Source organism: Haemaphysalis longicornis, unplaced genomic scaffold, assembly GCF_048455015.1.
Source record: "Haemaphysalis longicornis isolate Haplotype H1 unplaced genomic scaffold, Haemaphysalis longicornis Haplotype H1 scaffold_9, whole genome shotgun sequence".
NCBI lineage: Eukaryota > Metazoa > Arthropoda > Arachnida > Ixodida > Ixodidae > Haemaphysalis > Haemaphysalis longicornis.
In genome coordinates, this window is record NW_027526460.1 from 9,079,949 (window position 1) to 9,102,232 (window position 22,284).

Here is a 22,284-nt window from a genome sequence, read left to right on the forward strand (position 1 = left end):
GGGAATCGATGATGTAGACATGTGAAGATGGCGGCGTCCAAAAACACGAAGGAAAGGGTGAGAAAAAAGCGACAAACTTTGCAACAAAAGTGTGAGCTTTCCGCTGCGCGTAAAAGAGTAATACTTGGCACAGATGACGTTGACGACCCAATCTAACGATTGCGATAGTTCATTTAGTGTGCTCAAAACGCCTTTCAGGGCCCCTTTAATTTTACTGAGCAGTGAACAGTGCTTCGAAATCAAGCCGGCACGCGTGCTTCCTTTGGGGCTTATCTGCAAAAGAGCGTTTATTTTTTAGTCCAGGAACGTCAGCGAGCGCCTGAAAAAGAAACCAGCCAGCCAGGAAGGTAAGAATAGAGCCACTAGACAAGACAATTTTCGTAGCTCTAATGAGAACATACACTGAAACCCGGTAACATATATGCTCGGCGCTAGCATGTGTAACAACCTCGATGTCGTACGTGTAACGGTGACAAAATTTCATTGCCTTTCTACAGGACTTGACGACGAGGAGCATTATTTGCTGGTTACTATTTCTTCGCTGCGTTATATTCTTGAACTGCGTAATGTGACTGGTCGGAAGTGCTGGAAAATCAAGATGAAAGCTATGTGGAAGTGTGCGCGTGACTGAATACCATTTTTTCGCGCAGCAAACTACAGATAATTTCGCAAACCGTCTGCAGTACAGTGGATGCCTCACGGTTATCAACAAAGCCGTCCAACGCCTAATTCGCCATGTCATCATACGAAGATCGCCGAATTAGGAAAATCGCAATAGACGGCGCCGCGGCTTTGGAAGGATATTTGTGTGCCCCTCTTCGAAAGTGGTACAGGCATAGAGATTGCGTAGCATGCCCGCACAACCGTTATTTGGGCCTTTGTTCATCTATTTCACATTTACACTTTTCATCGTTCTCACTTGTTTCCCTAACGCAAAAAGCTTTAATATCTTTAGATAATCGAAATTACTGGCGTAGCCAGGGCTTTGTGTGTTGAGAAGGTCGTGGGCAGCGAGTTATCACCCCGTATAGGGCAGGTTTTCTCCCTCCAATGAACTAACTGGGCTGAACAGTCATCTCTCTTCGAGATATGCCGTAAGTTCACGCGGGAAGGCGTGGGTGACGTGAAGGCAGCATTTGAGTTTTTCGCGCGTTATTTCCCTAGGCGTAAGCAGCAAAACGTTTTCGCGCTATCTCTCCAGGTGGCGCCACACTCGTATGCGGCTCCGCGAAAGATTGCAGCGCAACTGGCAACGGGGCGTACTTGTTCACGAGCCGTCTTCTCCGTCGGCTCAGAAACGTGGTTTGCGCGCGCTCGTTCGCGCCTGGGCAACTTTAATTTCGCGGGCAGAGTGTGTGGGGGAATTTCATTCATTCGCACCTAGTTCTCACGCTAGGATGTCAGCACTCACCGGCCGTGGCTAGGCTCGTAGACAACCGTCGTTTGTGAAATACACTCGTAGAAAGCACGATGCCTCCTATTCACAATGGCACCGACGCAAGAGACACCATCGAGAAGATTATCAAAGGCAACAAAGTAGTGATTTTCAGCGCGTCCGGAGACCCGGCATGTGCGCAGGTAAGCGCTCTTTGCTTCTACCTTCGACAACTGTAACCATTCTTGTCAGATACTTTACTTTCAAGCTGGCGGATGTGAAGTCGCAGCTACCCGGTGAAGTTTTTTATTCGTCGATGATCAAGACCATGGCATTCATACTCGCTCGTTTATAAATTCTGTGGGGGTTCGTTGTCTACAGATGGTACAATTGCAGATACGTTGTTTGATTTTTCTTACTTTGGGTCGATTTCACTTTACTTCAGTTTGCCTATTTACTTCGTCAATTTTCACGTCGATTCAGCCGGTCTTCCGAAGCTTCTAGATATTTTACGCCAGCTTGAAATTTCAGGCTATCCTGTTTATGACGAGGCACATTTTGCGTTCTAGTTTCCGCATACAATGTACGTGAGCAACTGTTGCGGATGTTGACATTCCGGCTGTATAAGCAGCTAGCGTTTCGCAGCTGCGTTGTGTCCGTGGTCCCACACGATCAAAATGCACACTTGTCCGTAATCTCGAATTGCTGTGTTCGGAATAGTTTTTATATGAGCTCGCGTGGGCCGTGTAGTCTACGCAGCGAGTTCAACATGAACAATACCACAAAGTGTTTCTTTGCGAAGAACGGGTCTTTCAAGGACACCGAGGAGTCGCAGGGCTTGGCACGCGGGAAATCCTGACTTGACGCGGCAGCCTCGGCTTCCGAGAAGGGGAAGTGAAAGCGTGGGGCAAAAGCGAAAAGGGTGTCGGTAGAGGCAGTAGAAGTGTGCTTGACGAAATCGAAGCCGACGTCGTTCTGCGTTCCCGGTCGATGACGAAACCAGTCGCCTTTCACCTGGACTAGCGGCCGGCCTGTCAGATCTTCCATTAAGTAGGCGGATCCGGCCCGCCTGGCATCATTTATTCAACCGTGCATCGGTTGCACTGCACTACCGTGATTAGGAAAAGGCCACCACAGACGAATCGCTCAGGCCGTGGTCGATCTGGAGACCTCTGATATCTGTGCGCTTGTTCCGCATTTCTTATTGCGCACAACGCACGTGACCACAGGCAGCTCCATTAGAGTATCGGCGGTATCGGTTGTATGAAACGCGAAGATTTGTTCCTGCTTTTAAATGCGGCTAGAAAACACGTTAAATTCATCCAAATCAAATCCGTTTAATAAGGATCTCGTGCGTTTCAAAATAAACGAACTACGGAAGGCTGGCTGAACCACAAGTCCGCGCCTGAAACCCTGCGTTATCAAGGAAACGTCTTATCAGAACGCAACGCTTCACAGCGTTGTGTGGAATTCTAGAAATGCGGATATGAGTTCGGACACTCGAATTTCGAGATTTCATTGAAATTTGTGCTGTAAGGCCCTACTTAATTGTTACCCTTTCTTAATTTCGGTTTGTGCAGAGGCAATAAAGCAGCTGCAAGTTCTTTGGGGGAAAAAGAAAGAAAATAGGGGGTGTGCAGGAAGTTCGCACGTTTTGGTGTTTCATGGGAACAGTTCAACAGCTAAATCTGTGGTAATGAGCTACATTGAGTCATAGTGAAGTTGCAACAAAAGTCATTACTGCGTGCTTTTCAAATATAAATTGTCTAGTGCGTGACAATCACGTTAACTGTGTCTGCTTAACTAAGCGGGCCATGAAGACAAAATACAAGCTTCGCCTCAATTAAACGACTGCTTTGTCACCAGTTTTGTCGCGAACTACAAACAATCGAGACATTAAAGAAAGCACGAAGCAGTGGCGACTCCGGTGCCAATTTCCGGAGATTTCTCTGTGGCGTTACTGAAGCCATACTTGTATTTTGTCTCCACGACTCTTGTAAGTGAAGCAGACACAGTTACCAAACAAAATTTAGATTTGAGAAGCACGCAATAATGGCGTCACAGAATCTTGTTTATGCGATTGGCGGCCGCAGAACTAAGCCACCGCCAAGAAACACGACAGGGCGATTGCAGTGGGTCCTCTAGGTCCGTTTGGTCGTATCACGTGACGGCTAACGTGCAGTTAACACTGGTAGCTATCTTTTTACTGCTGGGCCATGATATATCACTGTAGCGCGAAATTCAGGAGTTTTTCAATATTTATCGTGTTGTTTCGATTAAAACTGACGTCGTTTGTGGCTGGAGTAAAGCTCAATAAATAACCAAAGGCTAGTTTTCCAATTGAACAAAGTTGTATTCTGTATTCGTTGCTTCCTTAATTTTAATGCGGCGTCTTAATTCCAGCTGTGACCGTTTCTGTTTCACTTACCGAACCGAAGCACAATTTTCCTCCAGCCTGTACACAAAACGTAGATTCTCGTACTCGTTATGTAATAATTTCTGTGCAAGCGCTTGAATTTCGCTTCCGAGTTAAGGCGCACTTTGTCGTTTTCAAGGCCACCTGCGTGTCGTTAAGCGCGCCACTTCAGGTCGCAGGCGTTAATTAACGGCTGCCTTAACCTCAGTGCCTCGTAAATTGGTTTTTAGAGGCCCGAGGATAGTGCAACGATGGCAAAGCGACCGCAGCTGCGCTTTTTGGCACCACTGCCTTTCTGTTTGGAGGCCGCGCAAGGCGTCAGGGAAGCACAAGGGGCCCCGCGGAGAGTTGTATTTCACCCAGTTGATGCGAGGAAGCAACTGCGCGAGCCTGCTTCGGCAGGCTTCTGTCGGAAACACACACAAAAAAAAGCACCCCGGGAAAAAAGTGCCCAATTTTAGGCGCGCCGATTTCAGAGTGGCATGTCATGGATCCATGTTTTTACTCACTTTGCAGACGAAGGAAATCTTCAGCAGCCTCAACGAGCCTTACCTGGCCATCGAAGTTGACGAGGAAGGTGAGGAGATGTCCTATCGACAGCGATGCCTGATCCGTAGGGTGCAAGCTTGTAGCCAGTCTCCTTTCTTTTTTTGTATTCTTTCCCAGTGATTTTTTATAGCTCCCGCGGTCCCAGTGCCCACGTTCTACAAAACTGGTGTTCTCAATTTTATCGTTCAAAAAGGAAACGTGGTCCTTAGAAGGGCTTGCGTTCGGGCTAGTTGGTATTCCACAACTTTCATCTTAAGCGCACAAAAAACCCACGGATACAGAAGACAAAGACAAGCGCTTGTCTCTGTCTTCGGTGTCCGTGTGTTTTTTGTGCGCTTAAGATGAACGTTGTGGTCATTTAACAAGCGCGCGAAAGGGTGCAGGCCGTTAGACGACCCCACTTCCCGTGAACCGGGCATGACGCGACATGACCAAGAGGGACGTTATTTTATCATTGAAGGCCGTTTCTTGAGCGCGTATGATGTCTACGCATGTTTTCTGTTTTTCTTGTGGCAAGGCCTGAATTGTACCATAGTTTTGCTATACATGGACCATTCGTAACGACCTTGGCGCAGTTCCGTCTTGCAATACAGAATGAAATGGGATGTGACGAGCAGCTGAGGATTTAACGTGTAATGGACGGCTGGAAATTTATAGCCTTGGAACTAACGAAAATTTTAATGACGTACCTGGTTGAACAGACAGAAAACAGGCAGTTAGTACGGGGACCAAACGTCTATTACGCAGTCCGGCGAGAACACGCTTGAACTCGGTCTTCCAAATAGGGAACCGGCGACCCGATGTTTCTGGAATTTCCTTCCGATTGTGGTAGTGCAGCGCTGTTACTATATATCCACACTGACATGCTTAGCCTGCCGCTAGTTTCTGCAGAATTTTAACTTCCCATAGAGCCGTACTTCCAAAATTATTTACAGTTGGAAGTCCGTAATCCTGTATAACGAGCGTTTTCTTTTTTATGATGCAATCCGTACATGCCGCCCTGTGGCCTGAATCGGCTGGCGCCGGAAAGTTCCTCGAGGCATTGCCACCTTTTTTTGCTAGTTATCGTCGCCTAGTTTATATTCGGGTTTCGTTAAATTTGGCGTATTTGATATTCCAATTGCCGCCGTGGCGATATTTTGGCTCAGGCAAAGTTGTATACCTCATTCGGGGAAGGGGCGGAATTATCTAAGCCTTTATTTCTCCCTTGCTCAAAAACGGGTCACAGCGGAATGACTTCCGTTCCCCACAAAACCGGCAACCAAGCCCCTCCCCCCTTTTCCTTTCGAGTTGTGTCCGTTTCGGAAACTTCAGTTTCGCGTCCACTTCAATCGCGACGTAGCTGTGACTTAGGCCCCCTCCGACCAATGACAGGCACAAAGACCGGCGACCGTCGCTGCGTCACACCCAGTCGTCTGCTTTCAGCCAACCATGGCTCGCTCGAAATGGACACCTGACTTTGAAATGCACTTGAAATGGACAAAGCTTCAAATTCCGGATTAGGGACGACTTTTTACGGAACCCCTTCCGTCGGGGACCGTTTTGAGTCACGGAGAGAAAAGGACGCAGTAGGGAGCCTCGATGCAGCGCGCAGTGAGACTCCGTAGGAAGCAGGTTTTAGATGCGTCATTCGTTGCAGCGGGCACTGGCAGTATTGCTTGGCCGAGTTGGTGGACGCGTTTGCTACGAAGCGCGGAGCAGGGCAAATAAGGGAGCGTACTAGAACAGGATGTTTTGCGCCCTCAAATGAACCCTGACGGCCGCTCGGCGGGGTTTGTTTGTGCACACGAACCGTATGTTGCAAGTCGCACTGCTCTCTGCTAGCGAAATCTTCCCAAGGTTCCCTGCGCGGCCCTCGCAGTTGTTGCTGGCCGTTGTGATGAAGCCTTGCCTCACGCGTTCATTGTCTCGTTATCTTGCCTGGCTCACAGGCTCGTAGATCAGTTGCTGGGAGCAACAGTTGCACACCCCTTAGGCACCCCGACCTTGAAACCCGCAGTGGTTACTTTTCTTTTTTAACAGTAGAGCTGTTTAAGCTTGAGCTCTGTCCGTGCGGAACGTGCGAAGCTGTCCGTGCGAAGCTATCATCATCGATCGGCGAAATGGAGAGGGGGAAAATGCTAGGCCAATGAGTGTGAGGGAAAGTGGCGAGGAGACAAGGAACCCATGAGCAGGTGTTGAGTGCGCGCCTAAATAAAAAAAAAAACTGGTTAATTCCTCTGTCATCAGAATCGGTAAAACACGAAAGTGAAATGTGCAGCTGAGTGTGATTGGCGGGTCGGCGGCTGTCTTGTGGGTGTGCTTGGCGAGCGACGTCCTGCTGGCGGGTCGCTTCTGAAAAGGTGTACTGGCGTCATTTTCGTGACGGATATGACGTCAGTGAAATCTTGCTGTATCCCGGCATAAAACACTTTCGTGCTAAAATATAAAACCCGAAAACGAACAACCCAAAGTATAACGTGATCTTTAGTGCTAAAGGTTGCTTCCCCGCAAGAAAGCCCTATGTGCAGGGGTGCATCCTTCGCAGGCCGCTTGCTTCGTAGTACTGGCGTCATTTCCTGACGGTATGACGTCAGTCAAATCTTTGTGTATCCCGGCATAAAAGACTTTCGTGGTAAAAACAAACGCTTCCCGTGGTCAGAAAGGAACCTCGGTTCCTCGCGTTATGAAGCCGGAGTCTATTCGATCGCGCTGTCATCGCATTCGGGGCGCTCTGCATTTCCTTTGGGTTCGTAGCGCGGGCGCTGGCTTTTGAATTTGGCTGGGTTGAAGTGGACTTTGGCAGTTTGGTGGATTGTGGAATTTAGGACGGTGGACTGTTGGCTTTGATTTAATTCAGTGTGCATCGAGAAAGCACCTCATAGGCCTGAAATAGAATGAGTACCGTAATTACCCGATTCTAACGCGCCCCCGATTCTAACGCGCACGCGATTTTCCAGGCAAAAAAAACCGAAAAAACTTGCACCTCCGTTTGTAACGCGCAAGGAACTTTGTGAGCAAGAAAAACGAATGCCAGAGAAACGGGCGATTTATTTCCCGAAGTAATCTCACTCCTCGTCGCTCTCCGCTGACCGCAACATCTCGTCATTGGTGCCGTCAAACGCGTTCGCGATGCCACACTTCTGAACGAACGTTTAACCATGGTCGATGGGATCGTGGCCCACGCCTCGCATGCCCATCCCGCGAGCTTCTCCAGAGGCATACGCTTCAGCCAACCGCTCGTTGTGAACGCGTGGGAGCCGCTCGTAAGGCGCGGAAGCGGCGCACCTTCGTTGCCGCTGTTGCCATTGCTGTTATCAAGCACGCAAGTGGAATAATTTGACGATTTGTGTGAACGCTGAAAGAAAAGCCTAGGCACCTAGATCGGAAAAATTGTTGCTAAAAGCTTTGGCGCCATCTTGAGATGGCGATGGCGATGGGTGGAACGAAATTTCGGCAGTTTCGGTTTCGTATCCGATTCTAACGCGCATGCGATTTTTCGGCCTATTTTTGTGTAAAAAAGGTGCGCGTTAGAATCGGGTAAGTACGGTATAACTGTGTGTAGCCTGAATTACGCCGAGCCCTCCCCGTTTTCAAGGGCCCTTCTCAGAAATGTCTACATGAAACGATTGTTTCTGAATGTCAGTGCCATATTTTTTGTATTCTTTAGGTAGTTGGGGGTTGTCCTCACTTTCCACTCCGAGTTTCCTTTTCAGAACAAGTGTACTCACCACGGTTCGCCGTATATAGTAGAGGTGCTTTTATGGTTCCCGGGTCGGCAATTCGGATGCCCGGTAATCCCCCTTATGTGGCCCACTAGTTTCCGGATGCGTTTTTTGCAGGCAATGGTCTTTCTTGGGCTGCCTCAAAGCAAAAATTTTGGTCTGTCGGTCTGTCATCACCTGAATCAGCCATTATACTCGGTTACAACTTAAGAACGGCAACTGAAGTTGCCGCTGTGCCTCGTCACCGCAGCCGGATGTTACTCCGCCCGGCGCAAGTAGGTCGTTACTTGGAATATTTTAAACATGGCACGGGCTGTTTTAGTGGTTTTTTGCACTTTATAGACTTATAAACTACTGCAGCGACGACAAACAAACTACGTGAAAAAGGGCAGACGACATCACGCATTCATAGCGGTCTCCTTTCAAAACGCGCGCGCCCGTTGACATCCAGGTGCGTCGCTTAGGCGGAGTGATACCGTGCATGAGCTATTGCCGTTCTTAACTTGTTCCCGAGTATAACTGTCACTGCTACAGATGGTTATTAACCTGTTCGGACTGGTGGCTCGCTGATTGTCCGTTCGACTAGTCACTGAGCAGCAACCCGTGCCCCACAAATTACTACTGACCCATCGGTGACCAACAATATTAAATGGGCGTGGATCAATCTTGGGACTAGCGGTGGATCACGGGACATGGGTCAGAGAGAACGTGGAGGGTTAAAAGGAGCAGGTGGTGGTTTGGAGAGGAAGGGTAGGTGGAGAGATGAAGGAAGAGCAGCTGAGTTTAGATAAGTGTTGAAGGGAGGACGGAGAGAGGGATGCTGCGCTGTTTTCAACTGCCCACCCACTGAGCGCGTCGAATTCACCGTGGCGTTCTATGGCGGCCGGCTGAAGAAAAGCAGCAGTGGGAATTGGGGCCTTGGCAGGACTTTACTGTTCCTTCGCTGGCCGCGTGGAATCGCGAGGCCTAACGCTCATCGTCGCTTTTCTTCAGCCGGCCGCCGTAGATTGCCGCGGTGAATTCGACGCTCTCAGTGGGCGGACGGTTGCGAGCAGTACAGGGGTGGTATTCTGGCGTTTTGTCCGTTTTGTGTCCGTTTCAAAAGTGTCCGTTTTGAGCAAGCCCTGATTGGCTGAACGCGAACACCCGGATGTGACGCCTTGCGAGCACGGCGGAAATATGAGCCGCGGCTTCTCGGACAGACGATTTGGAGCAGATTTTTCGTCGCCTTGTTGGTTCGCTGGCGGAACAATAAGCACATAAAAGATAGTTTAAAATAGTCTTAGTCGTTTAAAATGTGTTTGAAAGAACAGTTGCGCAAAAGTCAACCCTAAGCACGCCTACAACTGGAAGTACGTCGCAATAAAACTGACGCAAACGAGAACACCGCCCCACCACCCACTAGGGAAGTGAATGGGACGAGGTGGCAGCTGCTGTAGAAGCGTCGCAAGTGACGTCTTTCGAAGCCATTCGCAGCGATGCGAGCAAGTGCGCGGCCCCCCCTTTTTTTTTCCCTTCTATCTTCTTTTCGTTTTTAAAATACGATTTCTGTCTTATCTGCGTTCATCGAAGTCACGCATCCTCTGTGAGCACATTGGAAAGTTACTTTTTCCCGGAAAAGGGGCGGATGAAAATCGAGGACGGCCACTGAGGCTAGCCGAGGCTTTCGCCCTACTTTCCCCGACGTCGATCCCGTTGGGTCCTCGTTTTCTGGGACGCCAGGACTGCTGCATTCATACACGGGTCATTTAGCGTTTTCGTTGCGGCGGTTTTTCTGGTGCGAGTTAAAACATGGTCCCGCCTTTCAAAGCCCCCCATGGATTTTATTAAATGGGCCGTATCCTCCGGACATGCACGGGAGAGTGGAGTGCGTACGCGGGTAGAGGTACAGGCGGGGTCTTCTTTTGCGCCGTTTAAATTCGTCCGCCACACTCCGTTGAGTCGCGGGACATCTTGACGGGGGATGCAGCCGCCGTCGTTGTGTTGTCTGTCTCGGTCGGCTGCCCTGAACTTGGCGTTCATTTCCGTGTTCAGCGCGCGCATGTTACGCTGTCCAATGCATCTGTCTCGCGCCCTTGTTCGACGCGCGGTTGGCCTTTCTCGGTGCACTGCGGGTAAATGTGCGGGGAGTGACGTGGCAAGTGCGTATCCGAGCGCAGCATATGCGCAAACTTGACCTAGCATGGGCGCTGTTTTACTAGTTCCATACAACTGCTGATGGACCTTGCTTCAGATTTGCTAGCGCAAAAAAAAAAAAAAAAAAAAAAAGAAAAAGAAAGCGAGCCGCGAAGGACAGGACGTGTCAAGCATTTCAACTGTGTAGTGCTGAACAACAACAAAAATGCTTCTCGTAAGAAGTGTAACGTTCACGTCAGCATACATGGCGAACATTAGTTAGTCCTTTACGAGACTCCGGAACAGCCACAGCTGTGCCGAGTATGTCCAGACATATTTGTGGTAGTCCCCTGTGGAACGAATAGTCATCTTGCGCTTGAAACACGCAGTGAGCCGCTACACAAGGCGTAACGCGAGTGGACGATCATTACTAGGCCTCGATTTTCAGTCCGGGTATAGCTTAAAGCAGTCTTGGTACTGCCCGCGGGATATCCTGGGGTTTAATTGTGAGTTTGTCCGTTTCGTGTCCATTTCCAGTCCGTTTCAGTCGTGACGTAGGTGCGCTTGCGAGGCCTCTGGCCAATGACGTGCGCAGAAACCGAGGTCTCGCCGTGCTTGTGTTGCGTCACAGCTGATCGTCTGCTTTCCGCCAATAAGGGCTTGCTCGAAACGGACATGAAATAGTCAAAACCGGGAATTCCGCCCTAGTATTTATATCGACAACTCTCGGACTTTATACACGAAGTCAACTTGTTCGTGTACCTGTGACCTCGTGTATAGTTATGCCACAGGGCAAACTTTCGAATTAAAATAAATTCTGTAATGCCCATTAAATCACAAGATGGCTCTGGTGGGTAGTGCCGCGTTCTTCGAATTTCATAAAGCTGTTAGTGCGTATATATACACCTATCAACTTCTCGATAGCTTTTGAGAGAGAGAGAGAGAGAGAGAGAGAGTCTTTCACAGTTCAGTATAAGTTTATTGAGGTTGGGGAAGGGATTAAAGGGAGAAACTTGGGTGGAGTCATTTTCCATTGCCCCTTGTGCCCCGGCCCAGACCCTTCGATCAGCTGGCGCTGGTCTTCTAAGGCCTCGCTGGCCCATGGCCTCCCACGTTTCTAGTGAATGAGGTGTATAGCTCTTGGTTTGCCATATAACTGGACAGTTCTATATGGTGTGGAAAAGGGTGGATTTTTTGTTACATTGAAAACAGTCCTCACTAAATCTGTCTGAAAACATAAACGCCAGCCTTGAATTGGGTGGGAACATGTTTGTTTGTATTCTTCTCAGTGTTTGTGTATCGTGGGTGTTTAGTGCCCTGTGAGGAACGGGCAGCGTTCTCCTTTCAAGTCTTTTTCTTTTAAGGCGTTCTCCGTAGCATTCGTATGGTGGAAGGGCGTAGCAGTGGGCTTCGTCGCTGCGGTTGGTAAGACTTCTCGCAAGCGAGTGAGCGCTCTCGTTTCCTTCCAAGCCTTCGTGCGCAGGGCACCATGTAATGTCGTGTACGCAGTTCAGCTCCCTTGGGATGATGTGTTTGGAGCCAATGGGTATTACCCCGGCAGTGATGCTTTTGTCGAGTCCGTGATGATGTTTAAGCTCCTGTTGTTTGCTTCTCCCCATTCGATAGCCACCAGTATAGCACGTCAGTGCCCTTTTAAGCGTGGCGTAGTCTATGGGGGAGCCTTTGGAGTCGACAACTGCTGCAATGTAAGAGCCACGTGGCCCCTTACTTGCTTCAATGTAGACAGTGTTTACATGATTTCCGAACTTGGAAAATTTGTTCTTGCTACTCTTTTCCCTGTTGAGGGGTTTTGACCCTGTGTTTGGGTATAGGTGGTGTTTTTATTCCCTTCCTTTGGTCTGGTGACCGTTTCATCGTTCTGTTCAAGAATTCTTTTCCTGCCAGAGAGCCAATGTTGAATAGGATTGCTCGACCTGTGCGGGTTTTGAGTAGTCGTTTTTTTTTTTTTTTTTTCTGGTTCGCGGTCACTGCATCCATTATTTCTCCGAAGGTGTTACTCTCCGAGATCGCACAGCTTTTGATTAGCTGTGTGGATGGGGAGACCGAGTTCTGTTTTATATGCTGTTCTAATTGTCGCATTGATCTTGTTGAGGAGGTTACCCTTTAGGATGTGGAAGGCCACTACTCCGCTGATTAATAAAGCTTGGGTAATCCTCACCGTGTCTGCTCTCATTCCGGTTCGGGTTCTGGTGGTTCTTATAATCTTGGCTGGTTGGCGACTGGTTGGCTGGTTTTGGCTACTCTTTTTAAAGTTTCGTCGGCTCCGTTGTTGCGTTGGATTACCATGCCCAAGATTCTTATTCGGCTTCTCTCAGGGGTTGGTTTCGAGTCGATGTAGCGGGATGTTTGCTTTTTATGTCCTGAGGGGAAACATTCTGATTAGTGCTGATTTTTCTGGTGCATAAAAGGCTGGTATACTCGGGCGGGATGTCTGCGAGGGTTTGGGGCGATATTGATTATCTAGTGGGACCCGGCTGAAGGGCGGAAGAAGGGAAAATAAATGTAGGCATGAGTTGTCATTGCCAGAAAAAGAAAAGAAAAGCAGCTCGTCTTATTGCACCTTTTTGTCACGACTCCACTGCTGCGTTACGACGTGAATTGTTAAAATTTTGTAATTTACCACACCGATTTACCTTCTGCAGTTCCAGCTCTCCCGTGATTTTTTTTTTTTTTTTTTCGAGCTGGAAACGTTGGGCTTGTGAGGATCGCATAAAGAGTGTGGTTACCGGTGCGCTTGCGTTGGAGCAAGCGCTGCGTCGTGCTCTCTTGCCAAGCGCCCCTTGCCGTTTCCAACCCATTCAAGGTCGAGCCGCTCGTGTTTCGTAATTACGCCGTCTGCGCGGTCAACGTGAGAGGAGAGTGCAGGCGTCTCCCTCAACCGCCTTTCCGTATTTCAAGGACTTTATGACGCGCCCTCCACAAACCTTTCTGCGGAGTGGATTTTCTGAGTATCACTCCGGGATTGCCTTTTAACTACTTGTTTCTTCATAAATGCCTAAGGCGTTGCACTGCTGAGCCCAAGGACGCGGGTTTGATCGCGGCCGCGTTGGTTGCTTTTCAGAGAAAGGCGAGAAGCGAAAACGCCCGTCTGGCGAGATTTCGGCGCACGTCAAAAATCCCCTGCAGGTCGTCGAAGTTAACCGGAAGTGTTACACTGCGGCGCGCCTCATGTAAGACCCCCTTCGGCTTGCAAGACCTCCCAAAATGTTTTAACTATTTCGCACAAGCTGCGCGTCTAATTCACCGTGACATCCTGCAGAAGACGGCCAAAGAAATGAGACAATAGGTGCTAGGGCCTTGGAAGTACATCTCCGTTCATACCGCTGTGTTGCAGGTAGAACTGCCTTCTTACGCCGCGCAGCTTCTGAAATTAAATGAGTATTGAACTGGCAGTCTTAAATTATAGTTCTTGAACTAAAGTAGGTCTTGAAATGAACTATTCACTGGTCTTGTAATGACGTGCTTAGGGACTCGAATGAGAAGTACAAACATACTGAGTGGCGCAAAACACAACACACAAGAAAGAAGACACGGACAGGCGCTGTAGCGCCTGTCCGTGTCTTTTTTTTTGTGTGTGTGTTGTGTTTTGCGCCACTCAGTATGTTTGTAGACCTCAAGCAACACGCCCAGCAACACGTTCTCTTGAATGAGAAGATAGCGCTTTGAAACACGAGGATTTGGGCGTGAGCCCAGTGGTGCGGAGTGTTTGGAGGTGGATGAAGACACCGATTAGAGTGTATTCGCTGATTATATACTCTAGGTTGCGTGTGGGAAATGGACCGTGATTGCTCGTCTGTGCGAGAACGAAAATTACTCTGGGTCTTGGTTCTAACGTGTCGAAAATGCGATAGCAATGCAGGTAATTGCTGCCAATTTGCGTGCTATAAGATTGAGGCATAACGAAGTGTTGCATTAGCGATGATTCACTCCTGTGCCGTTGCTTTCAGCAACGCTTTCAGGGGCTGAATGCAATGTCGAACTGCACTCATGTCGAACCAACCGGCCTGCATCACGCTTTTGCTAGCAGGTGGTATATGCCGCCGCTCCGTACAGACCGAGTGCGTGCTGCGCGACTTCCAAGCTCTGCCAAGCATAGAATTTCATGCATGTTATTATTGTATGAAACTCTATGCTGCCAAGACTTGCATCTACAAAGACAATGCGAGCGCGAAAATATAAAACTGAACGCGCAAATGCAAGAGTTGTTCGAGGACACAAAATAAGCGCGTTTGTGATACATTTACACTAAGAGCGCTATTATATAGTACAATAATTAGATTTGCATAAAGAAAAAAATGCGGTGTTAAAAATTTTGGTTCAAATTTTCGTCGACTCGAGTAGAAGTTCAGTCGATGCCTTTCTAGATTTTGCAGCCAATCTTTTGCGAGGGTGCTGTGCGCGTGTCAGGCTGTATTCGGAGATTGCATATCAAAAGTAGCATCACTTCCTGAATTTGTCGTTTCTAGTTGTGACGTCATTCGTGCTCTCGAGCCCCGGGGACTTCAATTGAAGTACTATTACGGTGGTCTTGATGTTAGTTGCAAATGCCGTGAAGTGACCTCTCCATGTCACTTACTTCCCTTCCGATAACGAGGATTCACGAAGTCGGTGGGACGGTGCCACCGACAGTGACGGTTAGCGCCGATCGTAACGGCGCTAACGGTCTATTGCATGACAGCCATGACGGAGGGTCCACAGTTGGAACCCGGGCATCCAAAGGAGAGCGGGTCTTAGAAACTGCGTGTCGAAGGGCGCAAGAAACTGACCAAGAAAGGATGAAGACGCCATTGCACTCTACTAGCGTAGTTTTTTCGTGGTATTCGTGTGGGGAAGCAGACTTGCGTAAAATGGACAGATGGTTGCACTTCCACGGATATTGGTAAATTTGCGCCCCCTGGATTCTCCTACATCTTGTACTAAGATGATAAATGAATGACACAGTTTGTGGCGCGCGCATGGAACAGTGGGAGTCGTGTCTATTCCGGCGCTCACGCTGTACTACGACATGCCCTGACGTTGCCCTCCCGATATATCGACCATCATTCGTCAACGAAAGTACTTAGCAGCGGACGGCCCAGCATTGCTGTCTTCATCGACCATCGAAGGCGGCGGCAACATCAGTGAAAGTCGTTCCCGGTGCTCCCGTGCCAATCACGCCTCCGACGCGCCGTGCTCCGTGACGTGCGGCCAGTGGAACACGCGTTCAGTTTCCGGTGCGAGGGCGGAGACCTTTGACGCGCCCGTCTCGCGGCCCCGGTCTCCCGGACAACGCCGAGAGTCGGGGCGGACGGAGCCGTCGGCGCCGGTGTCACACAGCAGTGCTGCATGCAGCGGGGATCGATCCAGCGGGACCCGCGCGGTCCTTGGCCCTCCGCGGCGGCCGTCCTGGACAAGGAGGTTGTCCTGGCATGCCCAAACTGTACCCAGCCATCTGCTGCCATGTGGCTGTGGACGAGTCTGCGCTGGACATTGCGCCGCCCTCGACGGCCTCCACGTTCTGCTCCGACGACTCCCTGGTCTTGGCCGTTGACAGTGCTTACGACGAGGACGGCGGTTCCCGCGGCACGGCCGGTACGGCACGCAGTTGCCTCTGCCCGGAACGCCTCTTGCCGGTTTTAGCTGCGCTGATGAGGGAGCGTTTGTCGAGAAGATAGGTCTGGGGGTTCCCACCTGCTCGTTACACCATCGTCCGCGGAATCTTCGGTGCCTACGCGCATTGCATCGCGTTTGCACTTTAATTCGATTGCTGTGTGAACCTGTATTGTCACCCCTGCTGGGTGGTCTAAACGAAACGTGAACGCACACCAACTAGCTCAATTTTGTTGCCTGCCAACTCAATCCAGATCCTCCGGCTTTTTTTTTTTTTTTTTTTGAACGTTCGTCGTCAGCTACTCGTTAAACCGGATTCCACGCCTTACTTGACATAAACGCTGCAAAATTACAATTGCAACGATCGTCTCAGCGCGTCCTTTAATTTGAGCAGTGCTGCTATCAAGTTTTAGATTGATTTAGATGGACTTCAAATCGCGCGGTTGTTAACTGGCCTTTGTTCTCCTTTTTTTTTTTTGCTGTTTTGTGTTTGCTTTGCATGGTGGCCGGTATTGACTTCTTAGACGTTGTGACCTTCTGGCGGAAATGCAATTAGACGCATCAATTGGGTCGACCACAATTTGGAAGACATGAATGACCCCGCCCACTTCTGCACCCGCGTGCGCAGTTAGGAGCTTTTGCATTGCGTAGCTAACCTTAATTAACTTAGCTGCGAGTGCTGATCGCCTAGCGTGGAGTGACCGAAACATAAGCGAAAGAGCGAAAAGCTACGCTCGGCTTTTTTTGCAGAGCTGCGCAACAAAATTTTGCAAAGACACGCATGCAAGCTATATTAGCGCGGGAAATCATGTTTGCCTGCTTCTAACTCGTTGCCGTTTTTTTCTTTCTTTCTTTTTTGTAATTGATTAGCCGCCGATTTTGTCAGGTTTCTTACGCGGTGAAAGAAGACGTTCTGTGCGCGACTTCGCGAGCTCCGCACGCCGACGCCCTTCAGTGTCCCGTTTCACCGTCGCTTTCTACAATTCACACCACCTTGCGTCTTGACGATTGGTCCCGGGGTCGGCCGGCGGTAAAATCGAGCAGCCAGCGCGAAGTGTACCATGTCGCGAAAACCGCCCACCCCGCCCAGTTCTTCCGCGTCTTCATCGTCGTCGTCGTCGTCGCCGCCGGCAGTATCATCGCCACGTCTGTCACTATCACCATCATCGCCTCCGTCAGCTGCTGGCCCGGCGCCGCGTATTGCAGGTCGTTGGCTTGTTCCAGAAGTACGCGACGGATAGCAAAGGCCCGCGACGTTTTCTTCGTGGTCTGAAATTTCTCTGGTACCGCTTAACATCGAATCACCGCTATTGCTTTCGTCTTGTTAGTCTCGGCGAGCACCACTGTGCACTACTCGTGCCCGCGTCTTTTTTGGCCTTTCTTTTTGCAAGCAATCAACATACAGACGTGCATTCCTATGCTCTAGCGGTGTTGACAACTAACAAAATAAAATCGTGCCGTTTATTTTGTGAAATGGGGTTAGTGTTTCGCTGTTGGGGCTGGCGGGCAGTCATGGAATTCGTGGAGGTGCCAGTGGTTGGTAGGATCAGTTTGTGAAATTACCAATTCGTTGAAAGCAATGAAGTGCCCAAATATATTGCTTCTAGGCATGTTATTATATCTTGTATAAATAACATTACACGCGTGGTTCATGTATGGTTTGCAATTTTTTTTCTAGGGTCTCTTAATGTCATGCCCTTGAAAACCTGACTGGTACCACCTTTGGCTTTTACATCTATGACTATATTACAACATGCAAGGCCAGCGAGCTGTTGTTCAGTTAGCTGATTAAATCAGTTGTTATCCAGTATCCAATTCCTTAACAATAACCCCAAAATAAACTCTTTAATTCACTAGAGCACAATGTTTCTTTATTCTAAGTTGCATCTAATGTGATGCTGTGAAGGCCACTTTCAAGGTTATACATCTTCACATGCGAGCCTCACAGACCAAATGTACCCTTCTGTATGAACTCGCCCCTCCCTGCCCTTGGGGGCCCAGTTGCACAAGAAGGTGCAAGTCCGCTTCAGGGGAGGGTCCCCCCACTTCCTGGCTGCGCAGAGTATGGCCCGTCCGTGCAAGAGGCCCTGACGCAGAAGACCGGCCTTCCGGGCGTGCCCCAGGTGTTTGTCGGTGGGGAGCTGATTGGCGGCAGCGACGACACGGCTGCTGCCCACAGCGCAGGCACTCTGGGCCAACTGCTGGGCTCCGGTGCTGCCTATGACTACGACCTGGTGGTCATTGGTGGCGGCTCGGGCGGCCTGGCGGCGTCCAAGGTGGGGGCCTCTTCTCGCCTTGTCGTAGCATGGGGTGTGTGCACAAATCTGCGCGGATGTACACTTGCACGTCGTCGCGTAGAACTTGCCTCGGTAACCATTCTCACGACGGCCACTTATCCAGGTCCTCACTGTGAGCAGGGACATGCTCTTTACGAGAGGCAGTGGGACTTGGCGCCCCGCTGTCTCTCTTTCAAGAGCAGTTATCTCTCTCTGTTAAGAAGACATGTCACAAATACAGCTGTCATTGCAGTCTCTGCTCTTGGAAGTCTTTCTAAAATAGGATTTAATATTGAATTCTTTTTTATCTCTTTTTAACTCCCGCTTTACTCCTTCTGTTCTGACTCACAATTGATTGGTTGCAAGCCTTGTACTCTTGTGATGTCACTTTTGCAGCTGAACAAGGTACAGGCGTCCACAGAATAAAACGGACCAAGCGAGCGGCGCGCGATAGCTATCGGTGCGACACCTTCCGGCCCAGCGCCTGCTGTCGAGATAGCGGAGGGCGCATGCGTGTCCCTCCCTATAGTTTGTGCATGTCAGTTTCCTTGACCGCGGCTGCAGCACTCCGTTCCTCTGGAATGAGACGCGCGGCAGCGCCTTGCGCGGGTCGCCTACCGAGCGGGCGTTATGCTTGGCAGCACGCGGGAGCGTGCGCCATGCGCTGATCCCGCGTAACTGTGCGTTCCTCTGAGAATGTTTGTTCGGCGCTCTTTTTATCATTTTAATGACTGGAACGCAAACTGGCGTTGAAGAAAGGCTGCGATAAAGATTCACACACGACTAAAACAGTGCTGGTCGTTATGCGACGAACACAGTTGATAGCAAGAACTGTATACAGCGAAGGTTTATTCGGTTCGGAACAAAAAAAAAGACATCGGTGATTGTCCGAGTAGTTCCCCTAATTAATTGTGTGTGAAGTTTCCGTCGTTTTGGATAACTTCATGAATGCGTCGGGGGAGCGACTCATAAAGCGACTTTATGATTTCGGGACGGGGGCGCAAGCGTCCCCATTCATTTTCCACTGCCTGCCACAACTCGTCCGCCGTGCGACCGCAGTTATTTCATTTGCCGAGATTCATCTTCATAATCCCCCACACATTTTCTATCGGATTTAGGTCTGCCCCACACGGAGGCCACCGCAGCTGTCGCAACGTGTGGTCCTCGAGCAGTGACCTCACGGCTCGTGCTGTGAAGACAGGGTTTCGGTCCTGTTGCAGGATAAAGCACCCGTCCAGGACGTAGGGGAGCAGACTTGTCGAAATGATGTTACAGTACTGGGAAGCATTGAATGGCCCAGAAATTCTGACGAGGGGTCCCAGGCCGTCCGCACTCATTGCGCCCCATACGCTGACGGAGCACCTCCCACTGGAAAGGACGCTTTGGATGTAGCCGGGCTGGTATCTAAATACCATCGTGCTAAATACAGAAATACATTCAGGAAAGATATCTCCGAGGAAAGATATCTCCGAAGATATTCAAAGGGTATAGTTGCTAAATCAATGAAAGGACATTCGCCATGTTTGATAGTTTACATCGATTGAAATTACTGGCACATTTTTTTAGAGGGAGGCTGCACCCCGACTTCCACGTAGGCGAACAGTATCCCGTATAAAACTATGCATCAATTTCATCCTCTTTCCACATCGCGAATTACAAAAGCCCCGTTAGCCGACGCTGGTTACCTGAAGTGTTTCGTAGAAAAATGCGACAAGAAACGCTTAACAAACGTTGCTTATAAAACTACAATGAAAACGTTTCAAATGAACCCAGCTGAATAAAATTTACAGGGACATTGTACATCGGTTGCTCCGAAATATAGTTAACAGGCAGTTATGCATTGCTAGCCTTAACAATTACGCTTAGCGTTGCACTCGGGACCCCCGAAGGAATGCTCAATTCTCACATTAAACCGTGCTCCCGATTTGACCTCTTACACTGTAGTAGTTTATATATCATCTAGAACGCACATTACCAGCTATGTTTCACAGTTTAGTTTCGTACCTGCAGCTCATCGGACGCCAAACACGCCGCTGTTGATCCCAGCGAGTGGAGAAAGTCGATTCGTCTGTGAATATAACTTCCTTCGACTCGTCTGTTGTCCACCGCTCCACTGCCCGGGCGAACTCCAGCCCTTCCAGCCTCTGGCCATCCGTCACGCGCGGCTTCTGCGCTGCCACGCAACTCCCGAGTCCCGCCTCCTTTAGTCGTCTTCGAATTGTCTCGCAAGAGACATTCAATGACAGCTCCTGTCGAATTTCTTTTGCAGACAGGAGGGGATCTGCCACAGCGGCTGAGACAATCAGTAGTTCCTGCTCCTCACTGGTGACTTTAGTCCGCCCTCTGCGCTCTGCGTCAATGAGTCTGCCCTGATCATCGCGGTAAGCTTGAATAATGCGGCTTACAGAAATCCTAGACCTCCCGGTGAGGTGGCAACTTTCCCACTGAGTAGTCCCTTCGATGAAAAGTCGCACGATGTGCCTCCGTTGCTCGATGGGGACCCGGGAAGGCATTCTTCACGAATATGCCCACGCAGGACGAGTTACGTGCTTTATACGCTTCATAGCTATCACTGTCCAATGGGTGACATGGAAGGAAACGCCTCATTGCTTTTCGATAGCAATTCATTCACACCGACAGCTGTGTATTTCGGTCTATTTTTCCGAAGCGAATAAACTCTTTCCTTCCTACTTTCTTCCCTTCTCCAATCTTTAAACCGCCTCTCATATGCCGCACGGGAAGAACTCGAAATTAAAAAAAAATCGCAGTTTTTAGTTCTATCAACTGTGTGTTTGTCGCATAACGACCAGCACTGGTTCAGTCATGTGTGAATCTTTATCGAAGCCTTTCTTCAGCTCCAGTTAGCGTTTCAGTCAATAAAATGATAAAAAGAGCGCCGAACGAACATTCTCAGATGAACGCACAGTTACGCGGTATCAGCGCATGGCGCACGCTGCCGGCTGCTGGCATGCATCACGCCCGGTCAGTAGGCGCACCGCGCAAGGCGCCGCCGCGCGTCGCATTGGAGAGGATCAAAGTGCTGCACCCGAAATCAAGGAAACTGACATGCACAAACTATAGGGAGGGACACGCATGCGCCCTCCGCTATCTCGACAGCAGGCGCTGGGCCAGAAGGTGTCGCGCCGATAGTTTTCGCGCACCGCTCGCTTGGTCCGGTTTCTTCTGTGACCGCCTGTACATTTGTATCAAAGGAAACCGGTCTCAGTTAATGAGTGATGCCCAACATAAATAGTAATCAAATTTCCCAGTATAGTTGCACGCTTTTATTTTTCCTTTCAGTAACCTTGGTGTGGAACATAGATGGTGTTATGACGATAATTGAAACAGTAAAATTTTTTTCCTGAGCGAATTGCTGCTTAATTTGCGTTCAAACTTTACACGAAGGTTGCATTTCGTGGTCTCTTTTGTTTGATATTGGGAACAATGACGGTACTTATCTGTTTGTTCTGAAAATTATTAAAAACGATTTTTGCCTTTGGGAAAATGGCGGTCGATTTGAACGTGCAAGCCAGTGCAAGCAAAACTACGCCACCCCCCCACCCCCCTTTGAATTTGCAGAGCGAAATGGACAATGGGGATTCAAGTAGGAAGGAGCCAAATGAGGTAGCAGACAATTAAAAAGTCTCTTTCGTCCGTAGTTTGCAATGATCACAAATAGTTGCATAAAGCTGATACCAACCAAGATTCCCACGGTTCATTGTTGCCAATAAACATTGGATTTGTTTTCTCACCTGCTTTCACATGTTCTGATCGCCTGTGACCTCACTTGGCTCCTTCCTGCCGTGGAAGGAGCGCGAATCCCCATCGTCCGTTTTGCCCTGCATACCCCAGGTGGTGCCTTCGTTCTAAGATCATCTTGCACTGGCTGGCACGTCCAAATCGGCCACTATTTTCCCATATGCGAAAATCGTTTTTATTTATTCTCAGAATGAACAGGTAAGTACCGTCGTTGCTCCCGGTGTCAAACAAAATAGATTATAACATGCTACCTTTCGTGTGAACTTTGAGCGCGAACCGAGCAGAGGTTTGCCCAGGAAAAAAGTTTAAAGTGTTCCAATTATTGGTGTAACTCCCCGTACACCTTCTGTACACCATCGCCTTCTCTTATTTCTAAGAAAGGCATTCTACTGTTCTGATACTGCGTAGTTCTTGAAAGATTTCTAGTTATTTCTTCTTTTGTGAGGGCTTTTCCAGTAAACAAAAAACCATTTGTTTTTA

The 22,284-nt window shown here is 49.3% G+C and overlaps 1 protein-coding gene across 2 annotated transcripts in view; it reads left to right on the plus strand.

The window, feature by feature from the left end:
* Positions 1–1,241: 1,241 nt before the first annotated feature.
* The window catches only part of LOC144152967 (thioredoxin reductase 1, cytoplasmic-like), a 33,538-nt gene continuing 12,495 nt past the window's right edge, over positions 1,242–22,284 (plus strand). The window contains exons 1-3 of one of the 2 annotated variants that reach the window (XM_077684568.1): positions 1,242–1,578; positions 4,308–4,368; positions 17,831–18,045. In XM_077684568.1, coding sequence (XP_077540694.1) covers positions 1,471–1,578; positions 4,308–4,368; positions 17,831–18,045 — 384 coding nt within the window. In that variant the 5' untranslated portion in view covers positions 1,242–1,470. Of the gene's footprint in view, positions 1,579–4,307; positions 4,369–15,524; positions 15,752–17,830; positions 18,046–22,284 lie in introns of those variants that run through there. The other variant, XM_077684569.1, reaches the window with a different exon arrangement.